This window comes from Lipotes vexillifer, unplaced genomic scaffold (assembly GCF_000442215.2).
Source record: "Lipotes vexillifer unplaced genomic scaffold, Lipotes_vexillifer_v1.1 scaffold1616, whole genome shotgun sequence".
NCBI classification, from domain to species: Eukaryota; Metazoa; Chordata; class Mammalia; order Artiodactyla; family Lipotidae; genus Lipotes; species Lipotes vexillifer.
In genome coordinates this window covers 90098-110582 of record NW_006790438.1, presented here as the reverse complement: position 1 = coordinate 110582, position 20485 = coordinate 90098, and the positions used below count along the sequence as shown (strand labels likewise).

The 20485-nt window shown below is 40.8% G+C and overlaps 1 protein-coding gene across 2 annotated transcripts in view; it reads right to left on the bottom strand.

The window, feature by feature from the left end:
• GRAMD2B (GRAM domain containing 2B) overlaps nt 1–20485 on the bottom strand; it is a 108138-nt gene that overhangs the window by 62141 nt on the left and 25512 nt on the right. Inside the window, exon 1 of one of the 2 annotated variants that reach the window (XM_007463724.1) lies at nt 7381–7630. The exons of the other annotated variant lie outside the window; for it this stretch is intronic. Within the exon in view, the coding sequence (XP_007463786.1) occupies nt 7381–7463 (83 nt within the window). The 5' untranslated portion in view covers nt 7464–7630. Of the gene's footprint in view, nt 1–7380; nt 7631–20485 lie in introns of those variants that run through there. 2 annotated transcript variants of the gene reach the window in all.

Below are 20485 nucleotides of genomic sequence, written 5' to 3'. Positions count from 1 at the left end.
GTGGGAAGCAGCTGCATAGCATAGGGAGATCAGCTCAGTGCTTTGTGACCACCTAGAGGGGTGGGATAGGGAGGGTGGGAGGGAGGGAGACGCAAGAGGGAAGAGATATGGGGATATATGTATAACTGATTCACTTTATTATAAAGCAGAAACTAACACACCATCATAAAGCAATTATACGCCAATAGAGATGTTTAAAAAAGTAAATAAATAAATAAAACCTATGGGAATCAAAAAAAAAGAGTGGCCTATCCGTATAGTGGAATACTATTCAGCAATGAAAAGGAATGAACCACTGGTATATGCTACTTCATGGATGAACCTCAGAAACATGATGGTTGGGGCTTCCCTGGTGGCACAGTGGTTGAGAGTCCGCCTGCCGATGCAGGGGACGCAGGTTTGTGCCCCGGTCCGGGAAGATCCCACATGCCGTGGAGCGGCTGGCCCCATGAACCATGGCCACTGAGCCTGCACGTCCGGAGCCTGTGCTCTGCAATGGGAGAGGCCACAACAGTGAGAGGCCCGCGTACCGCCAAAAACAAACAAACAAACAAACAAACAAAAACATGATGGTTAAGTGAAAGAAGACAGATACAAGAGACTGCATATTATATATGATTCCATTTATATGACATGCCCAGAAAAGAGAAATTTACAGAGATAGAAAATAGATTAGTGACTACCTGGGGCTGGGGTGGGGGGTGAATTTTGACTCTTTTGTTTAAGTACATTTTATGTCATACTAATGGGAATTAGTATAAACGGGCCCAAGGGATCTTAATGGAGAGAGGATGTGAAAATGTTCTAAAACTGGGTATGGTGACGGTGCATCACTCAGTAATGTTACTCAAAGTCATTGAATTGTACACTTGAAATGGGTAAATTTTATGATATGTAAAAGATGTCTCAATAAACCTGTTAAAAATAATCTGCCTCTTGGGACATCATGTCCCATCATGAATGTGGGAACCTCTGACACACATGGAATGACCAACGAGAACATATCAACTAGTTTACCGTAGGGAATGGAGTTTAAGTTGGTTCTGCTTCTCTCCTAAGGGTAAATTATCAAGTTTAAGAGCACGGATAAAAACACGCTCTTTTAAGAAGGAAGAACAGTCATTCAGGTGGCTGTGGAGGAGTCTGTCTCCAGGACCTGTGCTTTATGCCACTTGGAAATGTGTGAAATGCCTAAAGCTGGGCATTTAAAGAACTAGAAAGATGTTGAAGGGGAGGGTCTACTGAAGTTCAGCAAATGGAAACAACTCAGCAGTTTAAAGTTGAGGAGCCATGAAAGGAAAGCTCAGCGCCAGGATGCAGGATGTAGAAACCAATGGATCAGAGGTAAAAGCACTGGACAACAGATGTGAGAACACCAAATCAGTAAGCAACATTTAAATAAGCTGGTAGGTCACTAAAGAGTTACGGCATGAGATCCCTTCAGCATAAACTAAAAACCAAGATGCCATGTTGGATTCATGGAAATGCTCAGTGGCTGTCAAAGTGCCCTGTAGGTGTAGCTGATGCAACAGAGGCTCACTTAATAGGACACTGGTGCCTGCGACTGTTAAGAGTTACTAGGCCTTTTGAATTGTGACTATTTTGTTTAATTACATTTTCTTTTTTTTGTTTTTTAAATTAATTTTTATTGGAGTATGGTTGCTTTACAATGTTGCGTTAGCCTCCACTGCACAACAAAATGAATCAGCCATACACATACAGATATCCCCTCCCTTCTGGACTTCCCTCCCATTTAGGTTATCACAGTCCCAGACATTCAACAGTGAGGATCACCACAGCTATGGCTTATGGAGCGCTGACCATGTCAGGCACTAGGTGAAGTGAATTTCTGACATTTCGCATTTAAACTTCAAGGCAAGCCTAATCGAAACATCTGCCTTAATTAAATTTATTTACTTATTTATTTCTTGGCTGCGCTGCACAGCTTGCAGGATGTTAGTTCCGTGACCAGGGACTGAACCTGCGCCCTCGGTAGAGAAAGCGTGGAGTCCCAACCACTGGATGGCCAGGGAGTTCCCACAGCTGACTTTATTATTCTTTACAGATAATGAAGCTTGGAGGTGCTAAGCAACTCACCAGGGCCAAACTTCTAGGAGATAGGAAAGTCAGACTTCGGATCCTAGTTTCCTAGAGCCTGCATTCTTAACCTCTTTCTGTATTGCCTTGACAAATCAGCAATTTCCAATGATATTAACATTGAGCCATGGAGCTGATTTGGTTCATTAAATTTCTTTTCAAAACATTTAAAACCAGAACACTATTTTTCTCCATCTTTTCAAACTCCTCAATTGATTGTTTTACCTTAATATAATTTTAATATTTTCTAATGCTGTAATTTTTTCTTCTTATCCCAAAGTTTATATTAAAAAGTATGCTGGTTGGGGGCTTCCCTGGTGGCGCAGTGGTTGAGAGTCCGCCTGCCGATGCAGGGGACAAGGGTTCGTGCCCCGGTCCGGGAGGATCCCACATGCCGTGGAGCGGCTGGGCCCGTGAGCCATGGCCGCCGAGCCTGCGCGTCCGGAGCCTGTGCTCCGCAACGGGAGAGGCCACAACAGTGAGAGGCCCGTGTACCGCAAAAAAAAAAAAAAAAAGTATGCTGGGTAATCTGTTAGATTTGGTGAGCTGGAAATTAGAATTAAAGAAGAAAAATAATATACAAACACACATATGGAAAGATATATAATATATAGATAATTTACAGAGATTTTCTTGCTAAATAGTCACTTTCAATGTCTGGACTTCAGCAAGCACTAAGAAGTCGAGCTATACTCAATAATTATTCATCTTTGCTCCTCTTGCTTCCAATGCAAGATCAGTCCCCAACTGCAACTCTTATTCTGTTTGTCAAATACCCACAATATGCACAAGACTAAGATAATTTATTTTTGCTTGAATTTACTCTTTAAAGTCAAAATATGTGCCCCAAATCATTATTATTTCCTGATAATCCCAGAGAACTTCCTTTTAAGGTAAACTGCTTATACTGCATACATCCACCCTCTCTTTCTCCACACATATGAAATTGAACAAATTTCTAGAATTCTTACATCCCAAATTTTTAAATTTTAAATGTTTAAAATTCAAACTGCATTACAGTTTGTAATGTGGCATGTGATGTAATTCATTATTTGAAATATGAATCAACTGCCCAGAAGTATATCAGTATTAGTTTTAGATACTTTTTGAAATTCATTGGAAGTAACGAGGCGATTCCTAAATGAGATCCGCCAGAGACTTTAAGAAATAAAAGTGTATCTAACAAAATGTGTGTCAAAAAAGTTAGGCTATGTTAGAAATATCTATGCAACGTGAACATAAAATTAAGAATGAAAAAGATAAAGTAGGGAAAAACCAGGATCTCGAAAGGAAATATGCAGCTAGAACTACCAATTCTTGGTTAAAAAAAAAAGGGGGGTGGGCTGTTTTTTTTAAACTGAATATGTATTTTGGTGGTGAGTAAATGTGCAGTCTCACTTCCAGCACAAAGATGAATAAATAAGTCACAGTTCTTGGGCAAGTAAATGTACCTAAAAATTCTACTGCTACTTACACCACCATGAGTAAACTTTAAAGTAAACATCAAAGATTCTTGTGATACAATAAAAAAAAAATTCTACTGCTACTGATAATTTGATTTGAGAGTATAACTTCCCCTGAGATCGTCAAACTGAAAGTCAGCTGTAAGCATATTATATACCTTAATCAGCGGGGGATGGGATCCCAGCCTCCACAGCTCACCAACAGATAGTTATTGAAAGTGATTATTTGCTGAGTCCTTTGAGAAATTCAATAAGAAAAAACGTGATTGGAGTTTGCAATCTATCTGGGGACAGTCAACTAATGTACACTGGACTACTGTGTGAATTAATATATGTTAATAACTTAGAGCAGTATTTCGTACACACTAAACGTTACATAAACATTAACTGTTAATATATAGTAATAGTAGTAGCAGTGAACTTCTCTGGGCTGACCACATACATGCAAGGTGAGCACTGGTAAGCAAGAGGAGAGTATGGCCAGTGATTAGGAGAGGCTTTAAATGAAGGAAAGCTCGAGTTGATTTACAGAAGTATCTTAAGAGAGACGAGAGAGGGCACTGCTTGAGCAAAGTAACAGAGAGCTGAGGAGGAGGGAAGAATGAGGGAACCTGATTCAATACTACGTTTGGCACACATGTTCCTTATTCTTCTGCATTATCGCCTCTGAATTACAGTGCTGCTAGTGTGGCTGGCAACAGAGGCTGTGCAAGCTGACCAGGATTAGGAAATGAGGTTGAAATGGTCTATGTGTGTCCAGATCATTAAGGGTCTTAGATTCTTGGCAGAGGAGGCTGTTTTTTAAGAGTAGGTCATGGAGGGCCGTCATAGATTCTAGAGCATAGGAGGAGGGATAAAGATTCAAGGTCAAGCTCTAGAGTTAGGAGTCCTGGACTTGAATTTGAGCTGTTCTCTTATTAACTGTGTCTCTGCCTGGCTAGTTACTTAACTTCTCAGAATTTCAGTGTTCTTACTTGTAAAATGGAGATAATGATAGTATCGACCGGATTCTGTATGACAATGAATAAGTGTTGAGCATACAGCCTGTCACATAGCAAGCATTCTCCATAATTGGCAGCTATTATTAATTAAGAGGCTAAGGTCCTAGGTGATGAGGCCCATGTGGGTGAAGTTACAGATGCAGAGAATGGGGAGGAGCAAGCCATTCTAACACTCTTGAAGAAAATGTCCCTTGGGACACTCAGCCTTCAACAACTTTGAGCTTATAGTGATGATTAATCTAAGATGAAATTCAAAACAGACAAGTTAGACTGGGTTTCCAAGCATAAACATTTTGCTACTCAACATGATTTCAAATATGGAATTATCACACCAATAGATCACTGTGAAAATGTATCTACCTGTGTCTTTAAATTACTTTTATTCTGTTACCAAAGCAGGAGTTTAAGAGCTCAGAAAAAAAGAGGGTCTAAAATCTTGGATTGAATCAGAAGTGACTTTAGTAGGCCTGGGAATTACCACTTTGCGGGGGAAAAACCAAAGACTCAATAAACCGAAGACTGCCAGATGGGTACATATCCTAACTGCGGAGAAGATTCAGTTATAGGCCAAACTTTTTATAATATCTTGTTTGTGTGTTTAATGTGGCAATGGCCACCATCGTCCCTTGAGGTACTGTAATATACATACACGGCTCCCCTCAACACTGCTCTGGGAGCTACAGAAAGACGGATAGCAAATCACATTCATTCTTGTATTGCCCACCGTTATTGAACAAATAGTAGGTATTCCCATTTGTAGAACTGAAATGAATTTGTGAAACTGAATGTTCCAAATGAAGGGCTGGCTGTTCGGGGCCTTGAGCTTCAAGGTGGTTGTGTTTCTTCTACCTAATTATGCTCTCAACATCTAAAGAATTTTAATTTAACAAAATTAGTCTAATGCTATAGCAGATGTCTTCAGTCAATCAGAATGCTCTCCTTGACTGAATATCTTGAGGACTGGGAGGGAATGTGAAGATTTAAAACTTAACAGCTGTTGGGTGGGCTTGAATCATTCTGCTTTGTGTAGCTGGAAATAAATAGTGCCTTTGGATGAGTTCTGATCCAGGAGTTTAGAGTCCTGGGTTCCAGTCCTGCCAGTGCCACTTACCACTCCTGTCACCTCAAACATCTATGAAATGGTGACCTGACTAGCCACAACACCTCTTCTGCAGGGAGGTAAAGTTTATAAAAGAATGGTTAAGGAAATACATGTCATTTGCTGGTTCACCTTTTTCTTGGGCTTGAATTATTAGTATAAAGTAAGGATTTTATTTCTGGGTAAGGAAACAAGAACATTTTGTGAGAGTTATACCTAGAGCAATTTTTCCTCAATCATCTTTTTTCAGTCAGTAAAGTGGAAAGAACATCAGCTGAAGTTGACAATGCTGAGGTAGCCAAGGAAAGCAGACACATGAAGAGAATATGACCAAAGCCTCTGAAACCACAATTCAAAGCAGCTAATAAAAGCTATTCTTTTCCTAAAAGGTCGGCCCAAACTTCAATAAATGGGTGGAATATGCTTTTACAAACACAAGCCTTTATGTGGAACCAGGCTGTGTTCTTAAAATTGAGTAAATGCTGAAATAATGAATGATGAGGATTGAATTTTTTTAACCTTTTTTTTGGATTGAATCTTTACTATTAAAATAGTCTGTCATCTTTTTTATACTAGTAGCAATAAAGCATTTTAGATACCCCACAGCTTGGTACCATAAAAATTAAAATTGGGCTTATTTAGATATTTACCTCAGTCTCACTTAATGTTATAGTGATATAGAAAATGACCAAACACTTAAAGATTCTTTTCTTTTTTAAAAGAAAAGTTTGGGAATAACAATCACATAAATAACCATACTTCTGGATTTTTAAAAGTACGTAAGATAAGTAAATTTCGTTACAGGAAGCTAATCCTTGTGATCAAATATTTGAGTTTTCAGCTTCTTAAACCAGAAGAGTTTATAGGTCAAACAATGTGCAAATCCTATTACGCACATGAATCTTTTGGGAGGATAGTCACAACCCAATATCTGATGTTTTATTTTATGTTCACTGTGCTCCCTCACCCCACTCCCACACCCTCCCTCAAAAAAAAAAAAAAAAAGACAAAAAAAATAATTTTTTTAAGTACTAGTCACAACGCAATATCTGATGTTTTATTTTATGTTCACTTTGCTCCCTCCCCCCCCCCCCCCCCCCCCCCCCAAAAAAAAAAAAAAAAAGCGTATAACAAGTTTGTGTTAAGTACTCGACAAAGGCAGGCAGTCTTTGAGGAGGAAAGATAAAGCGTATTTCATATTTTCCACTACTTTTCCTCTCTCGTGAGGGGAAACAGTGAAAGGGATGGGGGAAAAAAGAACACCCTCACGCTCCGAATCGAATGACAAAATACGCATCTTTGTGAAGCTAGTGACCAGACGACATCTACGGGACAGCTGCATCTTCACACAAGTCATTAAGATGTAAGACAATTAGAATAAATGTTAAGCGCTGCTTCTTGATGTGGCTTGGAGCTCTGAAGAGTCGCCCCAGACCTCCCTTGGGATTTATAAGACACCGGTCGTGCTCTCGGCTCAAATAATTCCCATCCCCACCGGACTGCAAGCTGCAGTGCGTTTCTGAAACGCTGCCGTGCCTTTTCTCTACTACAGAATCGGGGGCAAAAAAGAGACCGGGCGCCCCAGGAAGAGTTCAAGCCACAATTCTGTCCACGTTAAAAGTTCCAGAAAACCATTTCCACTCCCAACTCTTCCCTGGCAGAGAAGTTTGGGCAGCGCGCGTTCTACCGCCGCGGCTGGGATCCAGCGGAGGATACTTACTGGGCTGAGCCAATTTTGCTCTCTCTCTTCCCGAGCACTTTGGCAGGCTTTGTGTCGTCCACATCTTGCTGTAGTTCAGTCATCAGGGCCGCGTCTGGAGGGCACCTTCAGACAGCCTCCTCCTCCCGCTTCCCCGACTCCCACTGTCCGGGGCGCAGGCCCAGCGAACCCGCCGCGCCCTCCCCTGCGCCCTGGGCCGCTCGGCGCATCCGGGCCGGCCCTGCCGGGGGCCGCCAACCTGCACACGTTCGAGCCGGCGCGATTGGTCCGAGCTGGCGGGGCAGAGCTGGGAGGGAGGGAAGGGGAGGGTCGAAGCGAAGTGACAACCTCTTTCTCCAACCCAGGAGGCGGAGGAAGAGAAAAAGGAAACCTGTTGAACTAGTCTTGCGGGCAGAGGAAGCTAATTGGCCAAGCAGGTAAAACATATGCCTAACCCGGCGCCGTATAAGTAGCCTCCTGGTAAACTGGGCTTTTTTTCTCCCCCGCCTGTAAATATGGGGTATGAAAAATGGGCGGCCAGCTGTAGATGCTGGAAGCGACAGGGCTGAGTGAGGCTCTCTCTTGCACAGATGCGCTTTGTGGTCTGGCCTGTGCCCCAGCCTAAATTATTCAAGCAGGATGTAGTGTCTTTGAGGACTGCCTGTCAGAGCTTAAACAATAGGTCGGTTCAGTGACTGAGGCAATAAGAGGTAGTTCCTGGTTGACCCTTCCTAGTTGGTAGGGGCGGAGGGGAGCGTGGAGAAGCAGCCGTCAAAACCTCACCAGCAACTTGCTTACAATGCGCCCAACCAATAAAATGAAGCCTCCTCTTCCCGCCTTGCTGGTTCTGTCACGTTTTGTGTTTGAAGCATCCACGTACTCATTTAAGGAACTTTGAGACCTGCCATGTTCTAGCCATTATTCTAAACACCCATTTAGTAGAGTGGGGAAGGAGAAGAAACTTCCCTCTGCCCTTCTAGGTTCTTCTGGCTGGTCTAAGGGTTAACTTGACGTGAGATAGATTAATAGGAGAAAATCAAATTTAATTACCTGCGTCCAGGGGGCTCCCTAAGAAAATGAGGCCCAAGGACAAGTTAGGCAATCGAGGCTTATGTGCCACCTGAGAGAAGAGAATGGGGCAGGGGTTTGGGACTTCATAGCGTTGACTGAAAAAAACAAAACAAAAATGCACAACCTAAAAGTTGAGAATTATGTTTTATTTGGCGGACTTGCTGAGTACTTAAGTCCAGAAGACAGCCTCTTGGATAGCTCTGAGGGATTTCCCGGAAGAGGTAAGAGAGGAGCCAGGATATATACGAGTTTTGGCAACAAAAACCGGGTAGTCAAAAGATTACTGTTAATTAAAGAAAAACCAGACATCTCAAGTTAATGAATTTAGCACTCTTCTATGTATGGGGAGATGCAAGAGTCTGGGCTTATTGAAATCATTCCTTTGATATGCACCTTAACTGTCTGGGGCCAGTGTCCTGCTTTTTTCCATCCTGAATCCCCTCAGGGTGCACAGTTGTGGATGGCTCCATTGTTTGAGGGAAGGAAGGCAATTCACAGGAAGATGAAAATGAGCAAATGGGTGGCAAAAACTGTTTGCTGGGTCATACAGAAACAATGGAACACAGAGAGGAATTTCAACAAGCAGACTTTGCTAGGTTCCTCCCTGTCTACACACCTAGTTCATAGTATACTGTAGTAATCTACGGTGACAGCTCCCTTCCTGGAACAGGTCTTCTATCTAAATTTTTTTAGGCAGTTAGGAGAAAGTTCAAAGATTCTTCCCCAAATCTTTTGGGCCTTGCTTGTTTTTAGCTTGAAATAATCTGCATGCCAAAGGGATGCATTTTGGGGTAGCAAACTTTGCTCCCCTGCAATAGCAAATAACGTATGTGTTGGTAGATTTGTAATTTGCTACAGAGTAGTTGAGAATAAGAATAACTAATATAAAACCTTATTGTTGAAAAAAAACCTTATTGTCAGAGGCCTAACTTTATAGCTGGGAAAAAATTACTAACGTTATGCTCTGGGGCTGCCTTCGGATTTTCTTCTAAAATTAATTTTAGATTTAAGAATAATTACAAAGAATATGCAACCATAGTGTTTATGTTGTGGAGGAAGAATGTCGCCTGCCAACAAGCCATCAGCCACTGGAGCCAGCCACAACAGCACACCCTGAGGGGATTCAGGACGGAGAAAAGCAGGACACTGGCCCTAGATAGTTAAGGTGCTTCTCAAACATTTTGGAGGTTCAAGTCCTTTCCAAAGTTTTCTTCTTACTTCTACGTTTACTAGCTTATATATTAGTCTGAGAGAAGAAAAGCATCTTTTTGTAACCTGCTTGCTCCAAAATGGACTCTCATGACACTTGAAAAATAAGTAAAAGAAAAAAGTTCACAGAAATTCCATTTGAGTTGCCTTGGTCGGTTCACTCTCTCTCTCTCTCCCTCTTTTTTCCTACCTGAGCACCACGGACCCCCTGGCTTCAGGAGCCCAGCAGGGCAGGGTGGGGAAGGCTTTGGGTGACCTGGAGGCTTGGAAGCCATCTCTTTGGTGTCCATAGCTGTCACTTCTTATGGACATTACTGAGGCCTTCAGCTTCTAGGTCCCTTCTCTAGCTCACCATCATACTCGGGGTGGGAGTGGGCTTAGAATGTCCCAAACTCTGGGTAGTGACTCTCACCTTAAAACTCAGGTGCCCTTCAAGCTACCCCCACTGCAGAATTTGGATCAGAACTGACTTTTTTGCCCCGTAAGTAATTTTTTTATTTCTGTAAAATATACATAATATTTATCGTTTTAACCATTGGTAAGTGTACAATTTAGTGATATTAAATACGTTCACAATGTATGTAACCATCACCACTATCTATACCCGAAACTTAAAAAATCACCCCAACATAAACTGTGTCTATTCGACAATAACTCCTCCTTCCCACCTTCTCCCAGGCCTTGGTAGCCTCTATTCTATTTTCTGTCTCTATGAATTTGTCTATTCTAGCACCCTCATGTGAATGGCATCAGACAATATTTTTCCTTCTGCGTCTGGCTTATTTCACTAAGCATAATGTTTTCAAGATCCATCCAGGTTGTAGCATTTATTAATACTTCATTCTTTTTTTTTTTTTTTGGCTGAATAATATTTGTATGTATATTCCACACTTGTTTATTCATTCATCTCTTGATGAACACTTGGGTTGTTGCTACCTTTTGGCTATTGTGAATAATTCTCTTATGAATACTGATATACAAATACTTGTTTGAGTCCCTGCTTTCAGTTCTTCTGGGTATATACCTAGGAGTGGAATTTCTGGGTCTTCTGGTAGTGCTATGTTTAACCTTTTCAGAAACCAGTCCTCTTTTGATGCGTTAGTGAGGGCAAGTGTTCATAGCTTCCCCGCATGGGCTTACAGCTCAGTTAAGGAGCACTTAGTTGCCCTGAAACTTGTTATTCAGTGTATGTGATGAGGACTTCCAGTAGTGTGGTTTTAAGTGAGAAAAGGAGAAAACAGTGGGGGTGGGCTAGGGAGGGACTGGAGGAGCAGCAGGTGGGGAAAATAGTCAATAGCCCTTTCCTAGTGGGGAGGAATTAGAAAGGAGTTAGTACACAATGTTATTTTACTTAGTGGTGCTTGCTTGAGTTTAAAAGACATTGTCAAACAGCTTCCTAATTTGTTTATTCTTTGGGCTATTCTACAGTAAAATGGAATGCAGTATTTAAAAGGCAGCAGCAAAAAAAAATTTTTAAATAAAAAAATAAAAAAAGGCAGCAGCAGTAAAATGATAGGGAAACTTCATTGTCGTCATAAAAGAGAGACATAAGATTATGTCGAAAATACATTTTGGGGGACTCTTTGATTTGGCACCAATAAAAAATCCTACCCTCTATTTTTCTTCCTCCAAGCCTCTGGGAACATAATTTCTTGTTTCTGACATCAAAGTTCTAGCCAATATTTCTTCCAGTTATCGAAGCAGTTCCAGTAGATAATGCCTAACCCATAACCTTTCAGGAGGTAGGGGCTTCTATTCAACAGCTTAGAATATTGTGAACAGAGAATGTTGCCTGACATTCCAGTAGACAAAGTATGTTGCCTGCCATCCCTGTTCTGTAAGGATCAAGCCATTAGCCACTGCAGGTACTCACTTATGGTGTGCCCTATGGGGAATTCAGGATGGGGAAAACCAGGAAGCTTTCTGTGCTTTGGATACTGGCCCTAGATACTAGATAGTTAAGATGTGTATCTAAGGAATAATTTCAGTGAACTTCTCATCTTGTATCTCCGCATACATAGAAAAACACTAAAATCATTAACTTGAGATATCTGTTCTTTGTGATTAGCAGTAATCTTTTGATGTTCGACTACATGTTGTTTTGGGGTTTTTTTTCCCCAGCAAAAAAACTTGTATATATCCTGGATCCTCTGTTATCTCTTTGGAGATGGAGTTCCTCATTGTTATCTGAGAGACTGTCTCCTGGACCATAGTCCTCAGTAAGATCCTCGAATAAAACTCAACTTGAAACTTTTAGGTTGTGTAGTTTTTCTTCGGTCAACAATATCGATCAGATTGCGGTCTCTTTTTAACATTGATTAGAAACACTGTGCATCTGTCCATAGTTTTGGGGCAGAGTTCAAATATGAGTTTGGAGATTTGAGTGGCTATTTGGTTGCAATGTATGGTCAAGAAGTTACCTAATTTATAACACAGGGTGGGGTATGTGTTTATTAGCCAATATAAGCACATGTAAAGTGTCATTACATGCCTGTAATTTTATGCATATTGTCTGATGACATATGTTTCAGAAAATGTTGATGCTCTTACCAAGATGAAACCTGGAAGTGCTGTAATAAGTTAACTACACATAATATTTAATATACATCATAAGTCATAGAATCCAGGAACACTCTTCAGACTATTTCTGTTTTCAATTTAAGGTTACTATGCAGAGGAGAAAATGGGGAAAAAGTGAGAGAGTTCAGAAGAGAGCTATACATGGAACTTCCCTGGTGACCCAGTGGTTAAGAATCCACCTGCCAGTGTAGGGGACACGGGTTCAGGCCCTGGTCCAGGAAGATCCTGCATGTCACAGAGCAGCTAAGCCCATGCGCCACAACAACTGAGCCTGTGCTCTAGAGCCTGCAAGCCACAACTACTGAAGCCCACGCGCCTAGAGCCCAAGCTCAGCAACAAGAGAAGCCACTGCAATGAGAAGCCCGCACACTGCAACGAAGAGTAGTCCCTGCTCGCTGCAACTAGAGAAAGCCCACACGCAGCAATGAATACCCAACGACGAAGACGCAATACAGCCAAAGATAAATAAATAAATTTATTTATTTAAAAAAATAAAAAATTTAAAAAAAAAGAAGAGAGCTGTACAGTGACACTGAAGAACTTAATTATAAGACATTTTAAAAGTTGTAGAAATGAAAGTTGAGAAGCATTATATGCAGGGGACCTTTATTGAGTGATTTCTGTCAAATATGAGGGGAAATTTCCAAATGAATACAGCCATTAAACATGGGAATGGGAAATTCTAGTAGGCTATGGAATCTCCTACTATAGAGGCATTTGAAAATAAAATCTTAAAAAATCAAATAGAATGGTTTTAAACCAGTATTTCCCAAGCCAAGTTATACTGCAGATGGGGAAATTTGAAATACTCTATTCCTCTCTCTAGGGATGAAGCAAGAACTAAGTTTAGCACCTGTGTTGAGAGGAAGAGGCAAGATCGTAAGGGCTTACTGCTCTAGGGGCAGATGGTAGTTGGGAAAAACTAGTATAAATCTGATTCTGTGAGAAAGCAGAAGCAATAAAAAACTCTTCCAGGTCAATACTCTGTTTTTAAATTAAAATAAATGATACCATATAAACAATAAATTAAAATCTACACTGAAGTTTTAAAATATATGTCTGTTTTCTGTGTGGTAAATGTTACAGATCACAACAATGTGAAGTGGGGAGGCCTCTGAGACCAGCCAGGATAGTGGTTTTCACACCGGGTTCTGGGGTGACTGGTGAGGGGATGGGCCAGCATTTGAGCTTAGGTCTTCTGACTGCAGTCCCTACCTCTAACCACTACTCCAATATACAGCCTGTCCTGCTTCAGTCAGAACTCTTCCACTTGTATCTCTCTCATTTATTTCTGTTCTGTATTAGTTTCAGTTTGAGGGAAGGGGTTGTCTGCCACGCATCCAACAGAATTAAAACATCAAATCCCTGCCATCATTTTTCTGAGCCCAAGCTTCAGAGAGTTTAGCGACTTGGCCAAAATTACAGTGGTCCCATGAGGATGAAGACCCAGCTTTTCTGACTCCCAGTGGGTGCTTATAAAGGGTAGTAGGAAAGTGAACAGTGAAAACAAAGCTTATTAAAGGCAGAGACATGTGCCTTAGAGGAGAGTGTGTGTGAGGGGGGCAAAGCCCAAGGATCCTTAGACATATGTAGTATTTGTGGAGAAAGAAATGTCTGAATCTAGAACTACCTTTGGTGGCTGCATTTTGCAGTTATCTATTGCTGCGAAACTAACCACCTCAAATCTTGGTGGCTTAAAACAATGATGCATTATTTTCTCTTATGGTACGGTGGATTGATGGGGCTCAGCTGGATAGTTCTCATTTGGGGGCTCTCATGCAGATGCAGTCAGAGGGCCCCCAAGGTTGGAGTCATTTGAATGCTCTTCTGAGCTGGATGTGCACCCTCATATCTGATGATTCAGCTGAGATGGCTGGAACAGCTGGGGACTAGCTGAGCATTTTAGTCTCTCTGCATGGCCCCCCACATGGCTAGCTTGGGCTTCCTTACAGCATGGCAGTCCCAGGATAGTTGAACTTTTTAACTTGGTGATTGGCTTCCTCCAGAGCATATGTTCCATGATATCAAGATGGAATCTGCAAGCCTTCCTATGAGATAGCCTAGGACATCAGGCGTCTTCACCTCTGCTGCATTCTGTTGGTCACAGGTGAGCCACAGGGCCAGCTCAGGTTCAAGGCAAAAGAACTACCCAAGGTGTGAATACCAGGAGTGCAGCTCACTGTGGGCCATTTTTGGAGACCAGCTACCACAGTGCAGATAAGAGATTAGGTCCTCTGACTCCAGACACTTCGTCACTGGACATGTGAGTAAGTGGGCATTTCTAATAGCACTGTTCTAAACGCGTGAGATTTAGAAATGGACAAAACAAGCAAAAAACCATACTGTGGTGGCTCTTACATTCTACTTTTTTATCAAAAATAAAAAAGTAACATATAAATAACACCGTTTCAACAGATAAGAGATATAAAGAAAATAAAATAGAACATCAGGGAGAGTGAGGGAGGTCTGTTTTACATAGGATGATCAGGGAAGCCTCTTTGACAGGTGACATCTCAGCTGAGACTTGAAGAAGGGGAAGGAGGAAGCCATGTGAAGTCTGGGAGCAAAGCTTGCCAGCCAGAGCGAAGGGCGTGGGGAAAGACCTCCAGGCAGGGCTGAGCTTGGCATATGCTAGGAAACAGCAAGAAGGCCACTGTTCTACACCGTGCCTGGCGTATAAGGAGGGAAGAGAAGGTTGCGGGAAATGGTCTCAGAGAGACACTATCTCCTCTGCCCATTGGTTTATTATCTGTCCTCTCCTACAAGAATGGAATCTTCTCAAAAATAAAGGACTTGTCTGTTGTGTTAGCCACTGTATCCACAGCACCTGGTTCATGTTAGATGCTCAAGAAATATGTGTTGAATGAATGAATGAATCGTTGGGTGATTGTTTCCAACCAGTGGTTCTCAACCACACTCATCTGGAACTCTAGCTGACCTGAGATGTTGATTTGAATAATATTGGTCTTTTTTTTTTTTTTTCAATTATCAGGGGGAAAAAAAGAGTGCATGAAAAAGAAATGTAACTTAAATCTCTCCTGAGCCCTCCCTCCCCGTTTAGAAAGGAAAACCTTTGGCCTGTGGTACTTCTCACTTGTCTGCTAGTTGAGTGCAAGCGCCTCAAACAGGTCAGAGAGGTCCCATGACTCCCAGATGGTCTAGCTCCGGAGCATGTCCAAGAATTACCGTTTATAACCCACAGGCAACACTTTAAAGTTATGGAATCGCTCATATTTTCTTAGAGAAACATCCATACAGCTACTTCCTTTCCCTGTTTTGGGAACTAGTGGCCATGCTGTTAATATGAAGACTGGTCTTTCTCTTTCCTTGCACCCCGGCTTGGCATGTTCTGTTTTCCTCCCTGTGAAATGTTTTGACAAGGCAGGGCAATCAGCACATTGTTTTAAAGCAGGTAATATTTAATTATCGTTAAAGTAGTTTCTGCAAGTTACATTTTTCTTTATGTCACCAATATTGCACACTTTTAATTGCTTTTCATTCTGTTTTCACATACTTTCACATTTTCTGACAATTGCTATTAGCATTTTGTTATCTTCCAATCTGTTCTCTATGTAGTACCATTCATTTAAAAAATTTATCCAACAAATAACCTGGCAAAGAAGGAACATGAGAGAAGGAACCAACAAATACCTCAGGCAAATAAGAAAGTTTTTCTATTTCTCTCAAATAGCTACATATTCACTTTGCTTTTATTTTGTGGCTGAACCTTATAAATAGACCCTACATTTGAGGCAAATTGTGCAGTCTGTCCTCCCTCCCTCCCTCCCCTCTTTCCTATCCTCCAATCAGCACTTTTTTGATGCCTTTTATGTGCCAGGCTATATTCTGGGTGGTGGAGATATAAAAAATAAATAAGCACCTGCTTGCTATAAGTGAGTTTGCAGTCCAATGGGAGAGTTCAATATGCAGATATTTACAAAACATAGATACACAGAACCTTAGTCAAAAACTGCCACCTTCATATGTCACAACCAGACACTTGGACCAAGTAACATCATGCTGTAAAATGGTGGGAGGGGCGGGAGATGGCCCTTTGATTCTTCAGGTTCCACTGTTTTGGGTCACACACGAGCCACCCCCTCCCCCTGCCCCTCCCCCCAGACATCTGCACAACTTATTGAAAAGGCCCTAGACTGGAAGTCAGGAGGACTGGGCTCTAGTCCAAGCACTTTGCTTGGTGCCAGAATATGAATCTATTCATGAAACAGGGCATTGAAGTAACAGAACGCTGGCCTTAAGGGAAGGACCCTAAACCTCACGGTTATAGCTACATCACTTTCTGCCTTACATAGACTAACTATAAGAACTAGGGGGAAAACAAAACAAAACATCTTTTACACAGAAATGTTGCATTTACCAATTGCAAAATGACAATTTTAAATAAATTTCATGAGGAGAGAGTAATTATGCAAATCTATTCCTTTGGGAACCTAAGGCCTTGACCTCCTTCCTGTAGGGCTTTGTGCTTCTTTGCATTCATTTCTACTTTTAAAAGCATACCAGATGAAAACAGAATGTTTCCCTGTGTGTTAGGATCACAGGCTAATTAAAATCAGAATTTAATTTTTATTTTTAGTAGTAGTCAGCAAAATGAAAAGTTCATTCTTCCTCCATATCAAAAAATATATAAGTTCTTTAATAAGACATAATAGAGGGAGATTCAGACATTGGAAATGCTTGGTGCTATAGAGTCCCAATCCCCCAGATTTCAAAAAAATATTGTATAAATTTGTAGTAGACACTGCAAAGAAACAGGAGATGAGAGCTGGTGGGAATGGTCTTGGTTCCTAGCTTCTCAGTTGTCCGCCACCCCATCCTCTGCACCAGGTGGTCCTACAGTATTTGCTTTTCTGCTATTGGTGTCCAAGGGCTTTCCTGTGGTATCCTGTCAGTAAACAAATCCCCTTGTTTGAGCTAGCTGAGTGAGTTTATCTGGCAATTAAAGAGCCCTGGGAGGAGTAGAGGAGTCTGGTTTCAGACTGATCTTGGAGTCCTAATATGCATCATACTACCTCGGAAGAATGACTTAACCTCCTCTAAGCCTCAATTTCCGTGGGAAAAGAATGGGAATAGCAGTAGTATCTATCTTATAGGACCACTGGGGAGTTTAAAGAGCAAATATATATAAAGGAATTAGTACACTATGCAGGTACACAGTAAGCACTCAAGTCATATAAACTACTAATTATCATTATTACATTATTACTAACCAGGATAATATTTTAACAAATTGAGGGTATTGCCCTCCCTTAGTTCATCAGCCCTCAGTATGTAAAGACGGTTTGTGGAGTATTATTACATGCTAGACAGATTTACAAAAGCGAGAGATGTAACTTCTCTTCCTCTGAGTCCTCAGCCCTCTTCAGGCTGATTTCCTTATGTCAGAAGCTGAGGCTACATCCTTATATCAGTGGCATTGATATGTTTAACTTGCTGGAACTCAGCTACAGTCTCTCATGTGTCCTTGGGTTTTTTTTTCCTCTCTCAGATGTCTTTGCCACTGTAAAAGCTTTAGCTTAACCATTAAAGGAGACATTGGAATTGAGAGTTAATCAGTATGAACTCTTATGGACTGGAGGCTTGTGATAGCTAAGGTGACTGACTGTATGTCCTGGTTTGCTTGCGTCAGTCCTGATTTAGTCCTGCAGTTCTGGCATAATTATGATAGTGCCCCTTTCACTCTCAAAAGGTGTCCCTGTTTGGATAATTTATTGATAGCCAGTGCACAGTACTGGCCAAAGTGAAATATCATGTTAGTTCAGTTGTTGGGCTAGGCATCTAATGAACCGGACTCTTGGATCTGATTGTCTGGCTGCTCAGTAGGGTATCCTCTGTCACTCACTGTACTCCCAAATTTATTAAATGACCTGAAAGTTACAGAACGCTGGGGTGAAAATCAATGTATGCAAGAATGTCAAAATACCACAGTTACTTGAAAAATGACTCAAAGCTCATGCTCCATTGGTGTCAAATCAGGGGCATGCGCAGAGTTGATAGCTTCATGACCCAACCAAGAGTTTAGGTCTAAGTGACTCCCTGTTATTACTTATCTTGGCTTCGCTAACCACAAGGCAGAATTTTTGCTTAGACCTAACTGAGTCAACACTTAGGTTGATACTGAGGTGGCAAACAATCTGATTTAATTCTCCAGATGCTTTCTTTAATCATTTTGCTCTAGAAGAAAGAAATGGGTCATATGACTCTTCTAGAGTAAGAATTTGAAGGCTGCTGCTTCTCTTAAGCTGCAGGCTATGGTTTTCAGTTTACCACCTAGTGAGCTAATTCCTTAGATCCTTGGGTACCTAATGGTTAGTAAACCGCCAATGTAAACTTTGTAAAGAAAAAGTCTAGCACATACCAGAAAACAAAAAAAAAATCATGTTTAGGATTCCTTTACTTTTTCATTTATCATTTTCTATTTTTGTTACCTGCTTTATTTAAAATGTGGATAGTGGTTACCTTGCGGGTACGGACTAAGAAGGGGGTAGACGACTTTCAAGCGCGCTAGAAATGTTCTATATGTTGATCTGGGTAGTGGTTATGTGGGCGTATGCACATGTAAAAGTTCTTGAGTATACACACTTTAATGTATTTAAGTTAAACCTCAATTAAAAGAAGTAAAAAGAAAAGCCTCAAATCTTTTTAGCCAGAGCTGGTTAAAAAAAAATGTATTCTGGTTAATAAAATAACAGAAAGAAGAAATGAAACACCTACTTACCTAAAGATTTTATCTCTTTTTTTTTCTCTTGTATATCAATATGATCTTTGTCTCTTTACTTTTTTCTATGGATATATATCTTATTATCTCTGTCTTTGATAATTAAACTGCAAATTATGGCAAAAGGGTTTTTGGGTAAGACTTTTTCTTCCTACTTCCAGTCACATGTTTATTTCAGTATGTGACATTACAAAGTTTTAAACTCTTTTAACTATGCACTTTTTGCATAACCCATGAAATAGCTACCAAAAGCTTCCTGAGCAATACCAGTCACAGCTTATGAATAGTATGTAGCTTCACCTCTTGATTTCCAGTTTATCATGTGACTGTTTAATAAGTTAGTTGAGTTATATAATCAAAAGGATCAAGAGAAGCAAATGGCATTTACTATAAAATAAATGCTCTGCAAATTAGAACAGATATTTTAGAAAATATTTGATACCCTCAAGTATCCTCTTTTGTTTTGCTATCTACCCCCAAATGGCACTCTACTAATGTGTAGCCAGCACACAATGATCTAAGATTTAGGTCAGTTCAAGAACTGAGATTATATTCAGTTAAAGAAAAAGTAAGGGGGAAGGAGAGGCTACAATTAATTGAGTGCCTCCTATGTGCCATACACTGTGCCTAGCATAGACTAGTTAATCTTTACAACAACCCCATGAGGATTTTCTTATTGCATCAATGAAGAAACTAAGGTTCAGAAAAAGTAAACAACTCTACAAAGATCGCACAGCTAATAATTCAGTTGTGTTGATTTCTGAAGCTTGCTCTGTTTGTGCTATTTCTGGTGATGTCACAAGAGGCGAATTCTGAAGTGATTAAAAGATTCAAAGGGCCTTTGAGATAATCTCATCAGTCCCACTTGTTTGGAGGTAAGAAACTGGGTCTAGGGAGGTTATATTGTGTCCATCTGGGCAACACCCAGCTCAATTTCCTCCTGGAAGCTCCCTTTACTTCTCTCCTCACCTCCCCACCTCATCCTGCCCCACTAACCTACCATAGTCAGAATTAAAATCCTTTGTATACGTGGTATGCAAGGATGAGTGGCTTCTGGAGCCTGGATTTAAATCCCTGATCTACTATTTATGAGCTGTGTGACCTTGAGTAAGTTACTCAACCTCTCTGAGCTTCAGTTTCCTCATAGTGAAAAAGAGGAGGATAATAGTGCCTGTCCCATAGAGTGGGTGTGATAATTAAATGAATTGAAACATGAATAGCCCTTCCGCCCATCAACCCATGTTGGACATGTGCAGTGAGCAAGCAATTTTATTATAAGACATTGAAATTTTGTTGTTATTCATTGCCACAGTACAACCTAGCTCACATGCTTCAGGATACCTCTGGTCAGTCTCTATATACAAGACCTTTCTTCAAGACCATGCATACATTCACTAACAGTGGAAAAAAACAGGTAGATTGATATTTATGATATGTTTCATCTGCTTGATTTACAAGTGGAACAATTTATTGACATGTGATTAAAAGATTCATTGCATCAGATCATACTTTCCCTTTCTCTTTCCC